The sequence below is a fragment of the Zootoca vivipara genome, chromosome 4 (assembly GCF_963506605.1).
Source record: "Zootoca vivipara chromosome 4, rZooViv1.1, whole genome shotgun sequence".
Taxonomy (NCBI): Eukaryota; Metazoa; Chordata; class Lepidosauria; order Squamata; family Lacertidae; genus Zootoca; species Zootoca vivipara.
Genome location: NC_083279.1, coordinates 79,701,895 through 79,723,344, shown reverse-complemented (window position 1 = coordinate 79,723,344; position 21,450 = coordinate 79,701,895). Strand labels below are relative to the sequence as shown.

General features: G+C 43.0%; 1 protein-coding gene across 2 annotated transcripts; it reads left to right on the top strand.

Annotated features, from left to right (window-relative positions):
* Positions 1-372: 372 nt before the first annotated feature.
* On the top strand, positions 373-20,066 carry SGCG (sarcoglycan gamma). Of its 2 annotated transcripts, none has more exons than XM_035114739.2 (8): positions 373-498; positions 9,558-9,752; positions 10,258-10,359; positions 11,275-11,362; positions 12,966-13,091; positions 14,625-14,709; positions 18,622-18,745; positions 19,644-20,066. In XM_035114739.2, exons 2-8 carry the CDS (start codon positions 9,558-9,560, stop codon positions 19,821-19,823), a joined length of 900 nt encoding a protein of 299 aa, XP_034970630.2. In that variant the 5' UTR covers positions 373-498; the 3' UTR covers positions 19,824-20,066. The 2 variants fall into 2 exon arrangements, with proteins under 2 accessions (XP_034970630.2, XP_034970631.2); XM_035114740.2 differs by having other exon boundaries at positions 377-498; positions 9,555-9,752.
* Positions 20,067-21,450: the final 1,384 nt, after the last annotated feature.

Here is a 21,450-nt window from a genome sequence, read left to right as displayed (position 1 = left end):
TGCTTGCAACTATGTTGTCCATGTGACTGCTCGCTCCTATGCACCGCTTGCTGCTCTGAGATGTGATCATACCAATATAGCTTTGTTACTTTGCAATTGCACTGCACTCACTGCTCATAGCAAAGCCAGAATAGACACACAATTTCAGGGCACCTGCAGGGTTCCAGCTGAACTGAGCTTCTCGGTAACAGTGGGATGAACAGAAGTCAAAGAAACCAGTGTAAATTCCCCTGCAAATAATAATTATTTTAAGTTTTTTTGCCCCTCGTTGAAGCATTAGTACAGCACTAGCTCGTTTGTCATAGATTAAAATTAGCCCTGCCCTGCGTTGCCAGTGAAAGGCAGTGGAATGTGAGATGTGGCCAACCATGTAAACAAGTCCAGCCACGCCTCAAATATCTTCCACTCTGGATTCGAGTGGAGAAAATCATTCTATAAGGCAGAGAAAGTCTGATCCTAGTTAGTTCAGCAAATTGTACTGCTTTAAAATCTTCTAAGGTAAGTCTTTTACATGTGCTTGGATGTATATATGTTATGAGCCGTAACTAAATTGTATGCGTCCTTTTCTTGTTACACTGCTTGCAGTTCTGTTAATCTTCCCTTTGGGCCTGTTACCTTAACTTCAAGCACCAAACTTAATGTTTAATGTTTTGTATATCATTACTGATTATTAAGAACCATTTAAACATCGGTAGAGCTTCGGCTTAGCAAAGCAAATTTTCTTCATTGCATTCAATTGCATAATAGATTAGCAATATTTTTTTAAAAAAAATGTTACTCTTTTCTTTTGGGGACAGTCTGATTTACACAGGATGAATGGTCTCTGCGCTCTCCAAGGAAACTCTGGCTTATTTTGCCCGATAGTTTTCCTGTCTCCCCTGCCCACCTCCTCCCCACCCCCCAAACAAATGGCTGCAACTACATGGATAATTTTCTAATTGAGGAAAATATTATTTTTATTTAATAACAGAATTTCACTTGTGCTTGTCACATACGGATGTGAATATAAAATCTTGTGCTTTGGTTATATGCTCTTTTAATCCAGTGGTATTATATGCACATATGTCTCAGTAAGGTTCATTCTGTTGTATGTGATGCATCAGCTACAGTTGAGCTCCACTGACATAAACTGTTTCTACAAATGGCATACAAATTCTCCCAGGCACACAAGCAAGGAGCCTTTTGTATTCATGCGGGATTTTTGTGACTGGAGGTGGGACTAAACATGCTTCTGCAACCAGACAGGATCATGTTCTCCCTTAGTTCAGTTCAGTAATTAATGAATAGTATGGACAAGATTCAGCTTCAGTTTACTTCTCTGCGTGTTAGCTTTTGTGCATTGAGCTATTTGCAGGAGATCAGGTGAGCAGAGACCCTGGCTCTTTGGTAGGGTTAAGCTTATTACATTATGTCCAGCAGTTGGACAATGGAACGGCTTTCTCCATTTGCTTCCCCCAAATCTGCACCAGAGGGTTCCCCAACCTGTGGAGCAGATTTTGAGGAGGACAGGAGAGGAGGAGGAGGAAGTTCCATTGCACAAGCAAAGGTTTTGCACCACTGTACCAGTAAGCTAAGGGACCCAGGTGGCGCTGTGGGTTAAACCACAGAGTCTAGGGCTTGCTGATCAGAAGGTCGGCGGTTCAAATCCCTGCGACAGGGTGAGCTCCCGTTGCTCGGTCCCAGCTCCTGCCCACCTGGCAGTTCGAAAGCACGTCAAAGTGCAAGTAGATAAATAGGGACCGCTCCGGCGGGAAGGTAAACGGCGTTTCCATGCGCTGCTCTGGTTCGCTAGAAGCAGCTTTGTCATGCTGGCCACATGACCTGGAAGCTGTCTGCGGACAAACGCCGGCTCCCTCGGCCTATAGAGCAAGATGAGCACTGCAACCCCAGAGTCAGACACAACTGGACCTGATGGTCAGGGGCCCCTTTACCAGTAAGCTAAGTCCTAGAATTGTGCTCTCCAAAAAGCAAAAGAAAAAATCCCGACAAGTTAAAGTACTTAATTTTTACTTAGGGAGCAATTCTTTATTTTTGGTAATGTTTGTCTTCCTGGCTTTTAAATAATTAAAATAGCCCTATCTTGCTTAAACAGAGAACAGCATGCTCCAGTAATATATTGTAGTTTGTAGCCTCTTATTTCAAAGTAGCCTGTGAGAGTCATTTAATAATCACATCCCACTCTTTTGTGGAACAGAACACTGATAAAGGTAGAAATGCATTTCCAATGTGGTGAAACGCCGTGAGACAATATTAATGCAGTGTCACTGCAAAACTGATATTTATCAAAACTCCTCACCCCCATTTGTTTAAATGGGATTTATTGTTGCTTAGTCGGTAACAGTGCGATCATATAATGCCTATTCCTATGGATGCCTACTCAGAATTAAGTCCCATTGAGTTCAATGGGGCCTACTCACAGATAAACAAGTATAGGATTGCAAACTCAGGTGCCCTCAGTGGCACAGAGTGCCTTCCATCAGCTTCAGCTGGTGGCCCACCTGTGCCCCATTTGGCAAGGGATAACATAAGTACTGTTCATCTATGCTCTCAGTTAGATTACTGCAATGCATTGTACATAGGGCTGCCTCTGAAGACGGTTTGGAAGCTTCAGCTGGTGGACAATTCAGCAGCCAGGTTGCTCACCAAAACCAAATGAGACCTGATGTGCATCTCCTGTTGTCTCTTCCCTTCCCCCCCCCCTTTGCTAAAAGGAGCCACAGGTAGGAGAGGGCTTTGGATTGGGGCAGTGGCACACTGAAATCCTTTGCCGTTTGCAAATTAGGCCCTTGCACCACAAGAGCTGTTCTTAGCCACTGAGGCAAAAGCATGCCTCTGCCAGGAGATAAGAGCTTTTTTGGAGAAGGGGCATGTCCCAAGTGCTTGTGAATATCTCCACAGTTATTGCTGGGGGTAGGCCCCGAAATTGGGCATTCTGTAGGTGGTGGAGCAGGGTTAGGGCAGGACTTGCTGGATCCATGGCCCCTTTATTCCTGGAAGAAGAGATCTCAGGATCAGACCTTCCCTCTGTGGCAGCCTGAAGCTGGTATAACAGTTCTCTGCGTTATTGGAATGGAAGAGAAGAAAAAGAAAAAGATGCAGAGCCACACCAACCTCCTGCTCTGACTGCCAGGAGCTAGCAGGGCTTTGAAAGCGGCTATTTACCGCCTTGTACCCCTCCACATCCCACCTAGGATTGCACCCGTACTCATTTTGTTGTTGAGCCTCATAAATATTTACTTGAAATTCAAATATGGTTTGGAAGGCGCTTGTTTGCTGATGAGTTTATCTCAGGGGAAATTCGCACAAGGATTACATCCGGTCCATATTGATTGAGTTCTGTAGTGGCGAAAAGTTGTTTCTTCTTCTTCTGAGTGACACCACAAATAACATTGCGGTGGTGATGTTAACTGGCTGCAACACTCCTTGCGCTAAAAGAGTGCCTTGGAAAGCCCTTTCATCTCTTGCTCGATCCCTGCGGTGAGCAGTCTGCAGCTGTTTTCAGCTATCATATATCAATGCAAAGAGTTGCTCGTCTGTATTTAGGGCTTCTCAAGGCTCCTACTGTAGATGACAATAGGCTAGTTTGCATGACATGTGCCCGCCTGTCTGACAGCCTTGATGCATGGATGGGAGTGAGAAGACACCCACCCACCCACCTAGCATGTTGTTCCCATCTTATGCACACTGGATTGCCCTGCTTCCATCTATACATACACAGGGGGGGAGGGACATCCCCATAATCCATGTACTTTGTACATGCATAGCTAGAAACTGGACTGATGCCACAAGTACAGATGGAGATAGTGCATCAGTGGAATCAGAAACAGCTGTGGGCACTTGATCCCCTCCAAAAGGTGGGCCATTATGCAAAGTGGCTAGGGCTCAAAAGCCTGGCTTTCTTTTAGATGACTGAAAAGAGTACTATGAAGCAGCATGGTTGTGCGTAAATATTTCACATTAACTTGGCAGTATTCTGAAAGCAAGTATTCTTCCTCCTTTATTGTTGTGCTAGCAGCAGAGGCAGTGCAAACATACAGTGCTAACTTTTAACAGCAGGTAGTACACAGTAGGAATCATCTTTATGTTGTAAAATTGGTTGGTGGTTGTTATATGAATAGTTGGGCATGAGACTTGAGAGCATGGGGAAAGCTAGGATTTCTGTACCTTCTATATGGGTGGGTTTTGTTTTGTTTTTTTGTAAACTGTTCAAAGTGGTTCTCTTGCAATCCAGTGGCATATACATTCTCTTAAAAAACAACAAGGCGAAAATTCAGTGAATGGTCACAGAAATCTGACAGCGAGAAATATTCGAACACACATACCTTACAGGCCTTCAAAGTAGGCCCCCTCTGATACAACGCACCACTGACAATGTTCATAGAACTGTTGGGAACTTCTGGATAAGTCCTCTTTTCATACTGCTTTCAGTTCCCTCATCACAGCAGCTTGGACGTGTGAAGTGTTGGGAAATCTTTACCTTTTCAGTGCAGATTTCAGTTTTGGAAAAAGAAAGAAATCCGGTGGGGCCAGATCGGGAGAATGTGGAGGGTGGGGCAACTCAGTAACCCCAGGAACAATCGCACACAGAATATGCAATTCTTCCACCATCATTTGGACGGACAGACACCAATCCTGCATCAATAACTCACGGACTATGTTGACATTTGGAATATATAAAAAAATATAAAAAATTGTCCGGTAGTGTAAGGGGAAGGGCTTATAGAGAAACCCCCCCCCCCTTCATCCGAAGCAGTCCGTCTCCCAGCAGTCATGAGAGCGAAGGGTCTGATGGAGGGAGTCAGGAAACGGGGAGAGAGAGTGCCAGGGCTCTGGCAGCATCCAGAGGCAGGAAGAGAGGGAGGCCGGAAGAGAGGACAGGAATCAGTCAGACAGAAGACCTGTCCCGTCCCCCCGATGCCGGAATTGAGGAGGGGGAGGAAAGGGAGGTGCTTCTCAGTTCCAAGGCTTTTATGTTGGTCCAGAACGCTGAGGGGGGCAGTGCAGGAATCTGACTCAAGCGGGTAGACATGGAATCAGTAGTTTGTTACACTGTAAATAATGTGCACCAATAAAAACGTCTGAAAGACAAGCATGTGGAAGGTCGTTACTCAAGAATAGTAGTCACCACATCCCTGACAAGTAGCAATTTTTTTTAAAAAAAATTATATTTCAACTGCATCAGACCAACACAGCTACCTATCTGAATCTGTTGACATTTGCCATTTCAGCGGAGGTGGGGTTGTGGGCTTCCCGACTGAACCATCGCGTAGGGGCTGCGAGCTCAGCCCCTGCGCGATGGAAGGTTCCCACCTGCGTCATCCCTGGGCCAACCAATAAGGTCGGCCGGGGGCAGGGCTCGGCAGTTTAAAGCTCCCTGCAGGCGGGAACTCAGCCTCTTTCTCCTCCCTGTTCATCCGTAATCAATAAAGTTGTGGCCTTAACCACCCAATTATAACTTAATTCTTGTGTCTTGTGTCTTTATTTCACGGGGAAGGAGGGACATTGCCACACAAACGCTTAAACCACTCATACACTGTCTTACGAGTTACAGCTTTGCCTCCGTACACAATTGTGAGCATTTCATGGGTTTCTGGTGCTAATTGTATGTTCAAATATTTCTCACTGTCCGATTTCTGTGACCATTCACCGAGCTTTCCGGTCACACCTTGTAAATAACGTAAATGTGATGGAATCACTTTGCTGACTTGCTCATCTTTCCTTCTCTCCAGCATCCTATTTGTGTTTTTTTAAAAAAAGGAAAAAAATGCAAGAAATGAGGGTTCCTCTCCTTATTCAGTTCTGAAGTGCTGCCAAATGTACATTCAAATGGAGTTTTCATTTAAGCGAGAGAAGAAAGAAGTGAGAGGAATGTGGGCTGAGATAAGTCAGCACTAGATCTTCCTTTTTAATATCTATATGAAGCCGCTGGGAGAGATAATCAGGGGGTTTGGGCTGGGTGTTCATCAGTATGCGGATGATACCCAGCTCTACCTCTCTTTCAAATCAGAAACAATGAAGGCGGTGAAGGTCCTGTGTGAGTGTCTGGAGGCGGTTGGAGGATGGATGGCGGCTAACATTGAGGTTGAATCCTGACAAGACTGAAGTACTGTTTTGGGGGGACAGGGGGCGGGCGGGTGTGGGGGACTCCCTGGTCTTGAATGGGATAACTGTGCCCCTGAAGGATCAGGGGCGCAGCCTGGGAGTCATTTTGGATTTTGGACTCACAGCTGTCCATGGAGGTGCAGGTCAATTCTGTGTCCAGGGCGGCTGGTACGCAGGCTGAGACCCAACCTGCCCACAGACTGTCTCGCCAGAGTGGTGCACGCTTGGACTACTGCAATGCGCTCTACGTGGGGCTACCTTTGAAGGTGACCCGGAAACTGCAATTAATCCAGAATGCGGCAGCCAGATTGGTGACTGGGAGCGGTCGCCGGGACCACATAACACCGGTCCTGAGAGATCTACATTGGCTCCCAGTACGTATCTGAGCACAATTCAAAGTGTTGGTGCTGACCTTTAAAGCCCTAAATGGCCTTGGTCCTGTATACCTGAAGGAGCTTCTCCACCCCCATCGTTCAGCCCAGACACTTGAGATCCAGCGCCAAGGGCCTTCTGGCGGTTCACTCACTGCGAGAAGCAAAGCTACATGGAACCAGGCAGAGGGCCTTCTCGGTAGTGGCACCCGCCCTGTGGAACGCCCTCCCATCGGAGGTCAAGCAGATGAACAACTACCTGACATTTAGAAAATACCTAAAGGCAGCCCTGTTTAGAGAAGTTTTTAGTCCGTGATATTTTAATTATTTTGATGTGTGTTGGAAGCCGCCCAGAGTGGCAGGGGAGACCTGGCCAGATGGGCGGGGTATAAATATTAAATTATTATTAAATTATTATTTTTATGTGGGTAGTGTCGTTATATGGTTTAGTCACTGATTGGCACTGGACTTGGTTGCATCTGAGAGGAGTACAGTACTTCTTGTTGCTCTTTTCTTTTTAAAAAGAGAGTGAAGTTCTTGCCTAGCTTCCTGAGTGCTGGGTCCCTTTATGCTTTCCATGCCGGTTGTGATGGCTGAATGGCTACAGGTTAATGAATGGAAAACGAAAGGGAGAATCTTCTTAATGAGCAATGAAAAGAAGCTGGAAGTAGCGGTTTTCTTTATTAGCCACCAAATTGAATTACCTCTTCCTTTCCCCCCCCCCAAAAAAAACTTTTGAACATTTGCTTTTAAAAGCCTATTTCCTTGCTCTCTGATGCTGCGATAGTGTATCAGGACACACTGTAAGTAGTGAAGTTCTACTGTTGTTAATTCAAACTGGGTAGCAGCTGCTGTGGCTATTATTAACCAGCAATGTGCCTGGCTATTTTCTCAGCGTGTCATTAAATAAACACGTTGTCAAGTCTACTGACTTCGCAGACTCTAGAAATTTACGTCTAATCATTAGTTGTTCAATTTCCAAGTTTTAAACTACACAAATTTAGCTTCCTTGGGGAATTTTAAGCAGAGAGGTTGGATGACCATCTGCCATGCATGACCTAGTTGAGATTCCTGCATTGCAGGGGGTTGGACTAGATGACCCTTGGTGGGTCCCTTCCAGCTCTACAATTCTATGAGTCTCATTCATTTTGAATATAATCCAAGAAAGCCCATGCTTTCGAAACATGTGGGTTAAGCAAAATTCATGCTGGAATATAAATGTTTAAAGATAGGAGTTCTACGTGTCTCTAGACTGCCATTAATTTTCAGCCCAGTTTTTATAGCGGCATGGTTGTAAAATAAAGGCTCAGCCATAGGAGTTGTTGAATCTTTGAGCTAACAATAGCTGTTGCAGCTCGATGTTACAAATCATGTTACATTGGTTTTGCAGATTCCTTCCTCCAGTCGTGGGGTAGAGTGTCTCCATATTCTTCTACCATTCCTATTCACTTTAAATAGGACGTGCATGATAGCATCAATATATCCATAAATAAAACCAAACCCTATCAAATTACATATTTCTTAATGTATAAAGAATCACAGAAGGAATTCATCTGATTTATGGGTTGCATCCATGTAAGTTCTACCAAGAGTAGGCAAACTGATATTAGTGGGTCCAAATCAGTCATAATTCATTAATTTCAATTGGTCTCCTAGTGAGCCAGGTATGTATCTCTCCCCACCCCACAGGTCAGCTTTTGACAGGGAACAAGGTCACCCACCTGTCAGTCATCTGACATGATATCAGGAGACTGAAAGTTGGGCGTTCCCTCCTTCATGTAAACCAGGCACCCCCAAACTGCGGCCCTCCAGCTGTTTTGGCCTACAACTCCCATGATCCCTTGCTAGCAGGACCAGTGGTCAGGGATGATGGGAATTGTAGTCCAAAACATCTGGAGGGCCGAAGTTTGGGGGTGCCTGATGTAAACATTGACCTGATTGACCACCACTCTGCTATCCATCAGCTGAAATCACTCAGCTGATGGGCAGGGATGTGTGGTTTGGTGTCCCAGCCCAAATTTGACCTCCTGGTGGGCCAGTATTGGCCCCTGGGTCAGAGGTTCCCACCCCTGCCTTTAGCTGTTAGCATTTCAGGCAGGGCTAGCCCACCCATTAGGCAGATTGAGTAAGCAGCAGGGAGAGACTCGAGGACAGAGCTGTGTGTCCCATACAACCTGCTATGTACCCCTAAAGGCTAGCCTGCTTCCCTCAGGTGTGGTGCAGAATGTTGTCCCATTGCCATTGCTGAAGTAAGGTTCAGCTCTCAGCCTGGTCAACTTCTGTAAACAGTATAGGACTGTGTCATCTTGCCCTTTGCCTCAGGTCACGAAATTTATTGGATCAGCTCTGACTTTGAACAGTACAGAGTTGAGGATATGTGCAATTGAGACCTAGACTCTCTTATTCAAACCATAGGCAATATCTCATAATCTAGAAAAAAGACCAAAGGCCGTCATTTCTAAAATTTACAGCCAGCAGTTAAAGCAGGGGTCAGCAACCTTTTTCAGCTGTGGGCCGGTCCACCGTCCCTCAGACCATGTGGTGGGCCGGACTATTGGGGGGGGGTGAACCAATTCCTATGCCCCACAAATAGACCAGAGATGCATTTTAAATAAAAGGACACATTCTACTCATGGGCCGGATTGAGAAGGTGATTGGGCCACATCCGGCCCACGGGCCTTAGGTTGCATAGCCCTGTGTTAAAGCAACTTGCATTTTACCAGGGGGGTGGGACAGACAAAGCAAGCATAATTTTAGAGCTGTTACCTAGTTAAATGAAACCTTAATTATATCATTCTAGATTATTCCATCAATTAACTTTTTGTATTTTTAAATGATGCATGCATTGTTATAGCAGACATCATCTTAGAAGAGGTATTTTCTCCTAATAGGCAGAGTGCTTCTTTTAAAAGATGCTTGCCATCTGCAAATAATGTTGTGGGTTTTCCCTTCTTAATTGCTTTCCAGTTCATTAGGGGCAATTTTTAAAACCAATTAATGTAGCTACCGGTAAGTAACTGGTGTATGCACTGCAGTCCAAAACATTTTAATGATTTTCTAATGGTGATTTTTCTTCTCTAGCAGATGGTACGCGAACAGTATACCACAACAACACCAGGTACTAACCTACATAGACCAGAAACGCAATATGTCTACAACGTTGGCATCTACGGTTGGAGGAAGCGTTGCCTTTATCTCTTCGTCCTCCTCCTAATCATCATTCTAGTTGTGGATCTTGCTCTGACCATTTGGATTCTTAAAGTGATGTGGTTTTCTCCAGTAAGAGTCCTTCATCATCTTTTCTTGCATGTGCAACTATTGTCTGAATAAACTGCACCTTTAACCTGATAATTTCATGGGAAACCAAATTATACCTGGTGCATTTGATGTCCCTAAGGTAATAAAGCGACTTTTGATCTGTAAAGGGTGCTAAGAAAAGAAGCATTGCAGGTTTTCTCATTTCCAAAGAAACGTCTATTTCCTCCTCACAAAAAAAGAAATTGGGGGGTTGGACTTATTTTTCATGGCTTCAGAATTTCTGGAAAGTTTACATCTCTACTGAACACCACTATAAAGAATTGCCTATTGTGGTTCTCCCCACCCCCACCCCCACCCCCAATGCTGTCTTGTCATAATGGTGATCAATCTTTCCCCTCTTTTCTCATCTGATCAGGGTTCCTCTTGTGCATTTTTATCCACTGTTTGAAGAAGATGGGCATGGTACTTTGGTGATAATGTTAAAAACACAGTGCATCTAAAAGCTTGGAGTCTTTTGTCATTACAGATTGGAATGGGGTACCTGTATGTTCAAAGCGAAGGACTTCGGCTAGAACGGGAGTCAGAATTTTTATATCCTTTATATGCCAAGGAAGTTCACTCTAGAAAGGTAAGCAAGTCTGCAATATTCTGCTCGTGCACACATTCGGGCTTCGATCCCACTAAGTTTAGTGAGGCATTCTAAGTAAATAAGCTTAGATTCGGGCTGTAAGTCAGGTCATCAACAGGTCGTCTGAAAATTCGCTATGGGTACACGTCATGAATTATCATCTACAAGACTTGTGTAGGTTAAAGTCAGCAATGCATTGTGGGTCTAGAGAGGGAGCTGTTGTCAGTCTGGATTCATTTGTCAATACACCCAGTCACATCAGAAAGTGCTGAAACCAGAGACAAGGTCAAGAGTGACCCCTGTCTTGGACCTTAGGGTGAAGGAAGTGATAGCTGGTTGTATTTAGCTTGTCTAAGAGGCTGTGTACATTTAAAGTGCAGTCCCTCAAAGAATCCTGGGGTCTGTAGTTTGTTAAGGGCACTAGGAACTGTTCTGTGAGAAGTAAACTACACTTCCTATGATACTTGGGGGGGGGTGTCAGAAACGAAGGACTGGGGAAATGGAGGAAAATAAAAAAAGAGACAGGTATCATAGGAGCCAACTCCTAGGGGCTCTGGGAGATTCGACCCCCACAATAAAATATTTGAGGAGGCTGGGCCCCTGCAAAGTTGATGGGCATTCCCATTCAAATGGTGTGTGTGCAGTGTGTCATGTGATTGATTATGTGGCAGGGCTTACCTGGGCCCCCAGTATATTTTATTCAAGTTGGCACCCCTGGTAGTTTGAATGTGTTTGAACATGGCTGAGGCAAGCAGGGCCTGCTCAGTTACCCATGAGTAAAAATTTACTAATTTACCAGGGCTGTCATAGGCTACCTGAGAGCATTGAAGGCACTAAGATGTTTAGCTTTTCCTGTGGTGAATATCTGAAAGTTTTCCTAAATTTGCATCTCTTTCCCCTCACCCCTTTCACTAGGACTCATCCCTGCTTTTGCAATCCACTCATAACGTGACTCTAAATGCACGCAATCCTGACGGGAATGTCACAGGCAGATTAAGTGTGGGTAGGTTTAAGCTACGTTTCTTCAGTTTGCCTTTTGAAGGTTTCGAATATGCACGTTCCTTGTGGCGATCTCATGTCTATCCAGAGGCCATACAAATGGTCTTGGATAGTCAACTCAAGTAGGGCTGCTATCCAAAAGGAGAGAGAGCCAAATGCAATTGAATTGCCACATCCAGATATAAGGGGTAGAGCATTAGGTTCCCCACACCTCTTGCAAAACGAGAAGGGGAATTCATGAAGGCAGCTCCAGAGCTGACATAAATTCTTTCCTGGTTGGGGTGTGTTGGCATCCAGCACCAGGCCTCTGTCTTCACCCTTGGAAGGAGATCTGACGCTTCCTATCAGGGAACACAAAACTGCAGGACCTGCAAAGCAATTCTTTTATCCCTTGACTGGAAAACAAAACCTGAGCTAATTGCCTTAATCTTTGTCTCCTCCTTTACAGATCTTCCCCAAGCTGTTTAACCCTAGAGAGGATACCAGTGTCCAATTTGCACAACAATTTATGTGATAAGCATGCTACACTGATATGGATTGGATATGGATTAGTTAGAAATTAAGCATGCAGTTTTATACACACTTAGCAGGGAGTAGGAAAAATTGAACACAGTGGGATTTTCTTCCGAGAAAAGATGCATAGGATTGTTCCATAAGATTTTTTAATAAATAAATAAATTCCGTAAATCATATGCAACCTGTAATTCTAAGAGGTGAGTCAGAGTCACGTGTGCACATTTTTGCATAGTGTGTCCCACCACCTAGCTCAACCCCAAAGTATTTTTCCTTTTTATTTGATTAGGAAAATTCTACTTTTTCTCCTAATGAAAGCTGGAAACTGGGACCATAAGCTACAGTGCAATCTTATACATCTCTATTCAGACATAAGTCGCACTGTGTTTAGTGGGGCTTATACCCAGGTAAGAAGGAATAGGATTGCAGTCCCAATGCCCTAAACTTTATAAACATATTGTTTTGGATCTATGGGTGTTCAATATTTAGGTTTAATAAATGTTAGAATTTAACATTGAGAATTGGTACGTTAGAACCGGGAAATGTGGTGAATCCACTAATATGCCTCTGTTATTAGCATATATGAAAAATAATTAAGTCAGGCAGATATCTTAAGTTGTGACCCTTCCTTAATCTCGGGGAATCAACATGAATCAGGTGTTTATTGAACTCAGCCTAATATCCTTTGGGGTAATGAGCTGTTAGCAAGTCAAAGGATGAGAGTGCAAATCCCATTTCCAAATGGGTGGGCTTCCTCCCCCCCTGAACACAGGATTTCATTTAAAAGACAATGCCAGTGTTCTTGGGGTAGGAATGCTGTGGACCCCTGCATTGTAGGCTTCAAGTTGTATATGTGTGTAAATGAAACATATATCATAAAGACACCACAGTCTCTGCTATGCCTTATTGTCCCACAGGAAAAAGATCCTGGGTTAAAGTGCTCCTGGTACCCCTGGAATCTATAACATCTGCTTGGAGATAGGGGTGGCGTGGCACAATATATTGTATCATTGGCATCTCATAAATGCAACTTAAGAAAAAGCAAATGATAATGGTTCTGTTACAAATACTAATAATGCTTGTGTGCTTCTTAGGTCCGGACATGGTACAATTTGATGGTCAGGAATTTCAGATCAAGTCCATGAATCCGGATGGAAAGCCTCTGTTTACAGTGGACGAAGATGAAGTTGCAATTGGTACAGACAGACTTCGAGTCACAGGTTTGCATGCAAGTGTAAGAAACAGCTCAAAAACATCCTTAAAGAAGACCTTCTTCTAAAAGCAAAACAAACTCACTGCTGCAGAAAACAGTCATTCATTAATCATAGGTTTCACTTTCTATGGTATTTTGTTTACTTTAGTTGATGGAGACAAAATACCATCTTCAAAATTTCACCCACACTCTTAAATGAAAGCACTTATTTCAGTTTTATTAATTTCTTGGTAGGATAAAGATGACAGTCTCTTAATTAAATTTCAGTAAGCTGGCTCTCATTGGGAAATGATGCAAGTTGACTAACAATCTTGTTATAAAAAAACCCAGAAAGATTATTGTGGCAGCTAACAAATAACACAAGATTTCTAGATGAGAGTCCATCAGATGCATGTAGTTTCAGGTATATATACAAAGGGAGGGGAGGCAGGAGGAACGGTAAGCACTGAGGTCAGAGGGAAATGAAATGCAAAAAAAAATGCAAACAGTAACCATTTAATTAGAGGTAGAATCTACGTGAAATAAGCAAAATGCATTAGCATATATCCTTATAATGTCTACGCCACATCATCTTATGTTAACAACCCACCCTCAGGCCACATCAGCTTCAACATAATATGGCATTCATGTAAGATCCTAACATCTCACAATCCTACAAATGCGTTTTTGATTGCTTGGAACCTTCCCTCAATGCTACACAGAATGGGATTTCCCCACCCTCCTCCTCACCTCTGCAGTCCCCCCCACAAAGAAACTCTACCTGGGGGTTGGAGGGCCCTTGGAAATTGTTTGTGGGTTATGTTGTGGGGCTACAAATAAAGAGGGAGTTGTCCCCCTTGCACTTTTAACAGATGGGCCATAGCTTTGCATGCAGAAGGTCTCAAGTTCAGTCACTGGGGTCTGTAAGTACGGCTGTGAAAAAATTAGTACAGGACAGCTTTCTCTGTTGCTCATATGCTCAGAAGCTCCACATATGGGTAAAGCAGCAGTAGGTAGAAGCTTCCAACACATGTTTAGGTAGGTAAAGGAAAAGGATCCCTGGGTGGTTAAGTCCAGTCAAAGGTGACTATGGGGTGTGGCGCTCATCTCACTTTCAGGCCGAGGGAGCTGGCGTTTGTCCACAGACAGTTTTTTGGGTCATGTGGCCAGCATAACTAAACCACAGAGGACCGTGACTGAAGCCAGAGCGCACAGAAACGCTATTTACCTGTATACCAAATCTACGTAGGACAAAGAAGCCCATGCATAGGATCATCACATTTTACAACCTGTAAACACTTTGAACAGAAACACCTTATGACATGTGAAGCAAGTATCAGAGGTTTCCAAGACCATATGCAGTCTGAAAATGCCTCCCCTTGAGGCTTGAATTTGTACACACATTCCACGAAGGTCAGTGAACCTGATGTTTTGTGAGACCATTATGAGACCATTGTGAGACTCCTACCGTAGTTTGCTTCCCCCCTTGTAACGGGAGAGGGGAGCTGTCTCTTCCTTCTGACACCTAACAGCCACAACTGTTTTGTTTCCTCTCTTCCAGGGCTGGAAGGAGCTCTTTGTGAACATTCTATAGAAACGCCACTCATTAAAGGTGTTAGAGGTCTTGACAATGCTAAAGAGCTGAGGTAAGGATTTGTCTCAAAAGCAAATAACATCTTGTGTATTATCAGGCCCTGCATGGCCATATACACAGTATGTCAAAATGAAAGAAAAAAAAAAAGAATTGATCTGTATAGGTGTATTAACTACAGTTTCATGTAACAGAGGGGAATCTGATATGATAGCTCTGTCCATGGAGTGGAATTAGTTTTACTCAAAAGCCACAAACATGACCATATCAAGCTGCTCTTCCAGGGTTAAAAGTTTTCTCTGAAGCTAGCAACCCAAGTACCTAAAGGAGCAATTCTCTGAATATCAACCATCTCTGGCCCTACATTCTTCTTGGAGTCACCTCTGGTTTCACCCCAGTTAGCGTTGTCCCAACAAGGCCTTTTCAGTGACTGTTTCCTATCCATGAGTGTGACATACACTGGTTTAGAACTGAGACAACTGGTTTGGATTTAGGTGGGAAATAGAAATAGTAATGGATGTAATCAGCATCCAAACCGGGAAACTCTGGACAATTTCTCCCAGTGGTTTCATGTCAGTGTTTGTTAGCATGGGAGGCAGAACAGAACCCCGAGGGACCCCGCAGGCCAATTGCCCAAGTGTCAAACAGGAGTTGTTCTCCACTTCCAGCACCACTTTCTGGGTTCATCCTTCCAGGAAGAAACACTGTGTAAAACAGTGCCTCCAAGTCCTGTCTTAGCAAGGTGGCCCAGCAGGATATTATGGTTGATTGTATCAAAAGCCATGGAGATGTCCAGCAGAACCAACAGGGACACACAATCCAAATCCTGGTGTAGGTCATCCACCAAGGCAAACCAAAGCCATCTCTGTTCCACAACCAGGCCTAAAGACAGCTTGAAATGGATCTAGATAATCCATCTCCTCCAGAAACCCCTGGAGCTGAGGTGCCTGTTTAAAGGTACATAGTGCACTTCTTCAGCAAAAACATGTTGTCTCAAAAAGTAGAAGCTGTAAAACAATTTCCAAGCATAGAAAATAAGCTCATGTACGAGCTGCCCAGTTTGAAGAGGCCTGAAATGCAAACGGGCCTCTTAGAGACGCACCCACAGGCTGGTCATGCTGGCCAGAAACACAATGGAATGTGTGTCTCAGAGCTGCAGGCTGCCCACACAATGTCCACAATGCTGTTACATAAATTCCCTATGGCAAGAAGCAGCAGCATGAAGAAGCATGTTTGCTTCTGTCCTTCTCAATTGCCATGTCTGCCCTGCAATTTTGTTTGCTGGTGATGAAATGGACCCGGTTACATTTCCCCACATGTTTAGGCGAACAGCTTTTGGTAGCTGCCAGAATCCGACTGCTCACCACATCTGGAAAAGGATTTTTCTCATGTTTAAAGCAGCAGAGATTCTGGGGTTTCCCTCCCCCCTCTTTCTCTTTCCAGGTGTGGCTTGGCTCACTTGCCTGAGCCACCTCAAGCTGTTTGCCTTATAAACTAGGTTCCAGGACCATAAAGTAGTAGCTGTGCTAATACTGTGCTGAAATGCTCTCAAAGAAATGAACAAGGTGAATAGGGGCACAGGTACAATTATGAAAATTTAGTCCGAAACAAAACAAATACTCTGGTTATAATGAAAGAAACAAAAATTAGAGGAAAGGATGCCAAAGGTTTTGACTAGATGAATCACAGAACAATGTTGCCTACAGGCATAGCTTTTGCCCTAAAAATCCAGAAGCAGAGTGCCAAACAAAATAAGTTTATTCCCTGCCTTTCTTCCAGTACGTGGCTCAGTGTGACACTCATAACAGTCTTCCAAAAACTCTCCCATTGTGGTACTGACCAAACTCATGCATTTTTAGTTTTGCTGCTTCCTTTGCTTTCGGGCTACATTCCAATATTACTGGTGCCTATATTTGGCTAGTGAGAGATTTTACTTTCTTGGGCTCCTTGATCACTGCAGATGGTGACAACAGTCACAAAATTAAAAGATGCCTGCTTCTTGGGAGAAAAGCAATGACAAACCTAGGCAGCATCTTAAAAAGCAGAGACATCACCTTGCCAACAAAGGTCCGTATAGTTAGAGCTATGGTTTTCCCAGTAGTGATGTATGGAAGTGAGAGCTGGACCATAAAGAAGGCTGATTGCCGAAGAATTGATGCTTTTGAATTATGGTGCTGGAGGAGACTCTTGAAAGTCCCATGGACTGCAAGAAGATCAAACCTATCCATTCTTAAGGAAATCAGCACTGAGTGCTCACTGGAAGGACAGATCCTGAAGCTGAGGCTCCAATACTTTGGCCACCTCATGAGAAGAGAAGACTCCCTGGAAAAGACCCTGATGCTGGGAAAGATTGAGGGCACAAGGAGAAGGGGACGACAGAGGACGAGATGGTTGGACAGTGTTCTCGAAGCTACCAACATGAGTCTGACCAAACTGCGAGAGGCAGTGGAAGACAAGAGTGCCTGGCGTGTTCTGGTCTATGGGGGTCACAAAGAGTCGGACACGACTAAACAACAAACAACAACAACAACATTTGGCTGGATTGTGAATACTTGTTTGCATTCAGAAGTGATACACTTCCTATTGATTCCTGCATTGCAGAAAGTTGGGCTAGATGACCCTCGGTGTCCCTTCCAGCTCCACAATTCTATGATTCTCGGTTGATGTCAAACTGTCTGCTGTCCTTTGCTGCCACCTTGTGGCACTACTGGTTTTCAAGGCTCTTGTGTATCATAATTTGTTTCTTTGCTTCACAAAGTGAGAATTAATGAATTAATTTTGTGGCTTCTCTTTACAGAGGTAGCCGTTTTAATTCTCAAAGCTTATTCAATCTGTACAAGGTATTTTACAGCAGAACCAACACTCCCCCTATCCAATTCCTGACATAAGTCATCCACCGGCAACCAAAGCCAAATAGATGCACCTTGAGTACCAGTTTTGGCCCCTAGGCCTAAGGTTTGCCAGCCCAGATTTGAGGGAGTAGCTTCTTTAGCAGGACCTGTCTGTAAGGGAGCTCCCTGAAAGACATTGTGTGCCTCCATCTCTCTCGGCTTCTCCAGGGTTAGCTGCCTTGGCCTTAATGGAACAAGCTCATTGCAGCAAGCCCACACTTTTGCTGCAATACCGCAAAACATCAGGGGAATCCTACCCACTCACTGGCTATCCGCTTTTCTATCCTTGCATTGCTTCATGACAAAGATAATGTATTGGATTTATGTGGCATGGGAATTAGGCTTTTGTCTGCAACTTCAATAAGCTGATTTGAACCTTTTAAAGATGGATGATAGATGTTCACTCCCCTAAGCTTATTGTCCTTATTGTCAACCCCCTTTTAACCTTGTGAACATGGGGGGGAGGCGGGCATCTGCTCACGACTTTCTAAATATATCCAGGTATATATTTAGCACTCTATAGAGCCTGTGACCCATGTCATTGAGTTAGGCTACTCAAGTTTAGCTTCTTAAAAAAAGGCATGTGACACACATACACAAACTGCTACAGTCAGGCAGTAGAGATGATTCAGCTGCCACAACTACACTAGGAATCTGACCCAGGCCACCACGACATCATGGAACATTGTCTTGCTAGCTAATAGTAACTTCTAGGAAGAATCAGCTGCCAGGTTAGAATTCTAAACTCTCACTTGGAAGTCAGTACCATTAAATCAGTATCACTTGCACTAAAATAGCCGTCATCAACACCTCTTTTTTACTTTGGCTTTTGGATAATGTGAAGCTATTGTGCCCTGTTGCTGGTTGTTTCATCTGTTGCATTCTGTTTGAAATGTTCTTTAAAAGTTTATATTTAAAATTACCTTATGGTAATAAATTTTACAATATGGTGTTGACCTGTTTGGCATCTTGTTGTTGCTGTATTATGATGAACAGGCTTATAAATTATAAATAAATGCAATAAATAAAACCACAATTTATTAAGATGCTGAGATCTTCCTTCTGGTTTCTTTCAGGCTTGAATCGCCCACTCGGTCTCTCACCATGGATGCTCCACGAGGGATTAATATTAAAGCCGAAAGTGGGACTATTACGGCTCTTTCTCATCTGGATATCAAGTTGCAGAGCAGCGATAGCATGGTGAGATTTTAATTATTTCTTAATCCACCATCAACAAACGATCCATTTACAATTGGTATTTAGAGCAACAGCGTTGGCATTTCAGTTTATTTGGGCTGTCTTCCTACCAGTTTCCTGCTGGTTTTAGTTTCAGCAAAATATGAGAACTATGCTGATCCTAAGTAGTTCGTGATTTTCACAAAGAGCCAACTAATCCCTTGCAGTGCCTGATACTCCATTTTATCTGAATGTATAGTCACACTATCTTGATGGCGAAATTACCAATCAACAAATTCAGTACTATCTAATGTTCCATCCAGCTGTTATCAAGTTCCCATTTTAAAATATGAATGAACATTTTCATTTGTTTCATTTCCCGGCCATCATAGAGCATTCTTCACTGTTATCTTGCCCTCCATGAAGGAGCATGGTGCTGTGGGAATAAAGTCCACTGACACAAAACGCTATTAAAATTTGTCTTTTGCATTGAGGTCTCGGCCATGTTTCATGTCTGGGCTATAAGTCTGTTAAGGTGCCAGCAACCACACAAAAAAATTAATAGTTTCCCCAACTTGGGGGATCGTCAATCATAGATTCAAATGTTTTGTTTAAGTTTGCAATGTGTCTGTAGTAGAAATTAGTTGTTGATCGGCCTAAAGTTGCTCGGCTCTGTGCGTGGGCCTGAAATTAGTTTTAAAAGGGAAGCTCTGATGTACATTTAATCACCACAATGAGTCAACATTTAGCTTACTGGGCCCAGAACATATAAACAGTTCTATGTAGGGCTGGCTCCATTGGGTTCTCAGGTCCACAAAACTCGCACCATAATAAATTAACCTTTAAGGTGCCATCACACTTTTTGTTCCTAAGTTATTGTTACACAAATTTGTTCATTTGTGTCTGTCTTTCTTCCATGCAGCTTATGCTTAATGCTGGACTGCGGCTGCCCAAATTGCCTCAAGGAACAAGCGGAGATTCTGAGATATCCTTTGGGCTCTATGAAGTCTGTGTTTGCACAGATGGAAAGTTGTACTTAGCAGTGGCTGATGTCGTTTCCACTTGCCTGTATTATAGTCGTGCTTGTGAGTTGAGCAGCTAACACCCCGCGCTGGGTGCTCCCAGCCTGCTGCTATTTTCAGGTGGGATTCAGTCACATACTGGCAAATTCAGGTTTTGCAGTTAAAGTTGATCTGGTGCTCTTCCACACAAACCTATCAGACTTCTTGTGACAAGGAAAGCAATGGGAAAATGCATTGGAAAGTGTGAGATAACGCTTGCCGTAGCTTCGTATAATATCCCCGCAAACAAATCAGAATGAATGTCAATAAACAGGTTGTCTGGACTACTTTCTTTGGCTGTTTTTAGTCAGGTTTTGTAGTAGCGTCTAGAGTCATTGATGCTACACAGCACAGAAATGCAACTTAACATTTACATTTAAAATCGAAACGCATCAAATGGAGTTGTATTCAGCATAGAACTAAGGAGAACATTCCTCCAACCTTCCAGAGCAGATGTGGGGCAGTGCAGGTCAAACAGGAGAGAAGGACAAAGTCCCATTGGAATAGCATTAATTCTAGTGCAAATGTTTAGCTGAATACTACCCAAAATATATGGAACCAGGTATACCAAAGGTGGGGGGGGGAGCTCTACAGCAAAAATGGAGAACCCCATACCCAGGAAACAAAATTGATTTATCACAACACAGAAGGAATAGGCTTCTTTCATAATTCAGATTTTGCATCGACCCTGGATTTGTGAACTTTACAGAGGTTATGCATTCTTAATGTTGCTGGGTTTTTTATATTTAAAAACACACAAAGTAAATTTACTATGAATGTCTTATGATGAAATTATGTTTGTTTGTTTGTTTTTTAAAAAAGAAGAGGGCAGAAAAATATGAATATATGATAATAATTAGTTTGATATCACGATGGCATTAGAATGAAATTGCATGGAAAAGTAAATCTGCAATGGTTCGCCAAAAGCAGTTGGGGATGTAAATCAATGAATACACATTTTATCATCATAAAAACAGCAACAGGGATGGGAAAGAGGGCATGGTTGATTCACCAAAGTGAGCCCCCACCCCACCCCACCCCACCCCACTAAAGGTCCTGGTGGAAGAAGTCTCATATAAATATGCATAAATTTTCAACACACCAATTTGAAGAATCTTCAAGTTTATTATCAAAATCATTTTATGGCACTTAACAACAGAAATAATCATATGGCTTTGCAACCAGAAGGTTCAAAGCCTAGATTTTCTTGAGATATTTTCTGCATTGAAAGCCCTTTTATTATTTACACATTTTCTTGAAGAGCTTTTGTCAACTATTTTGTCCTTCTGTATTGCAATAATTTTGGTTGTAATTTATCTAACCTCATCTTACCCCTATTTTATTTTACATTCTTTACATAAAATTATAGTTTCAGTGTACTAATCAAGTAAATAATTGTGACAGTTAGGTAATAATGGAACATAAATACTATCCACAGCAGCTTTATTTTACATGTTGTCATGATTTCTTTACAAATATTGAATAATTTACATGGCATTATCAAAAGTATTACAATTTATAAAAGAAAAATTATGAACTAAAAATCAGACATCTCATGTGCCACAGTGTGAGACAAAATCAAAAAGCGTAACATTGCAGCACCATTTAATATGTAATAAAAAATTATCCCACTGTATACCAAAATATTTTATGACATTATACTATTTC

Bases quoted from the DNA above. Each gene is read 5' to 3' on its own strand.
- SGCG (XM_035114739.2), top strand. From the start codon at position 9,558: ATGGTACGCGAACAGTATACCACAACAACACCAGGTACTAACCTACAT. The intron at 9,753-10,257 runs GTAAGAGTCCTT...TTGTCATTACAG, and splicing joins AAGTGATGTGGTTTTCTCCA to ATTGGAATGGGGTACCTGTA. The intron at 14,710-18,621 runs GTAAGGATTTGT...GGTTTCTTTCAG, and splicing joins GACAATGCTAAAGAGCTGAG to GCTTGAATCGCCCACTCGGT.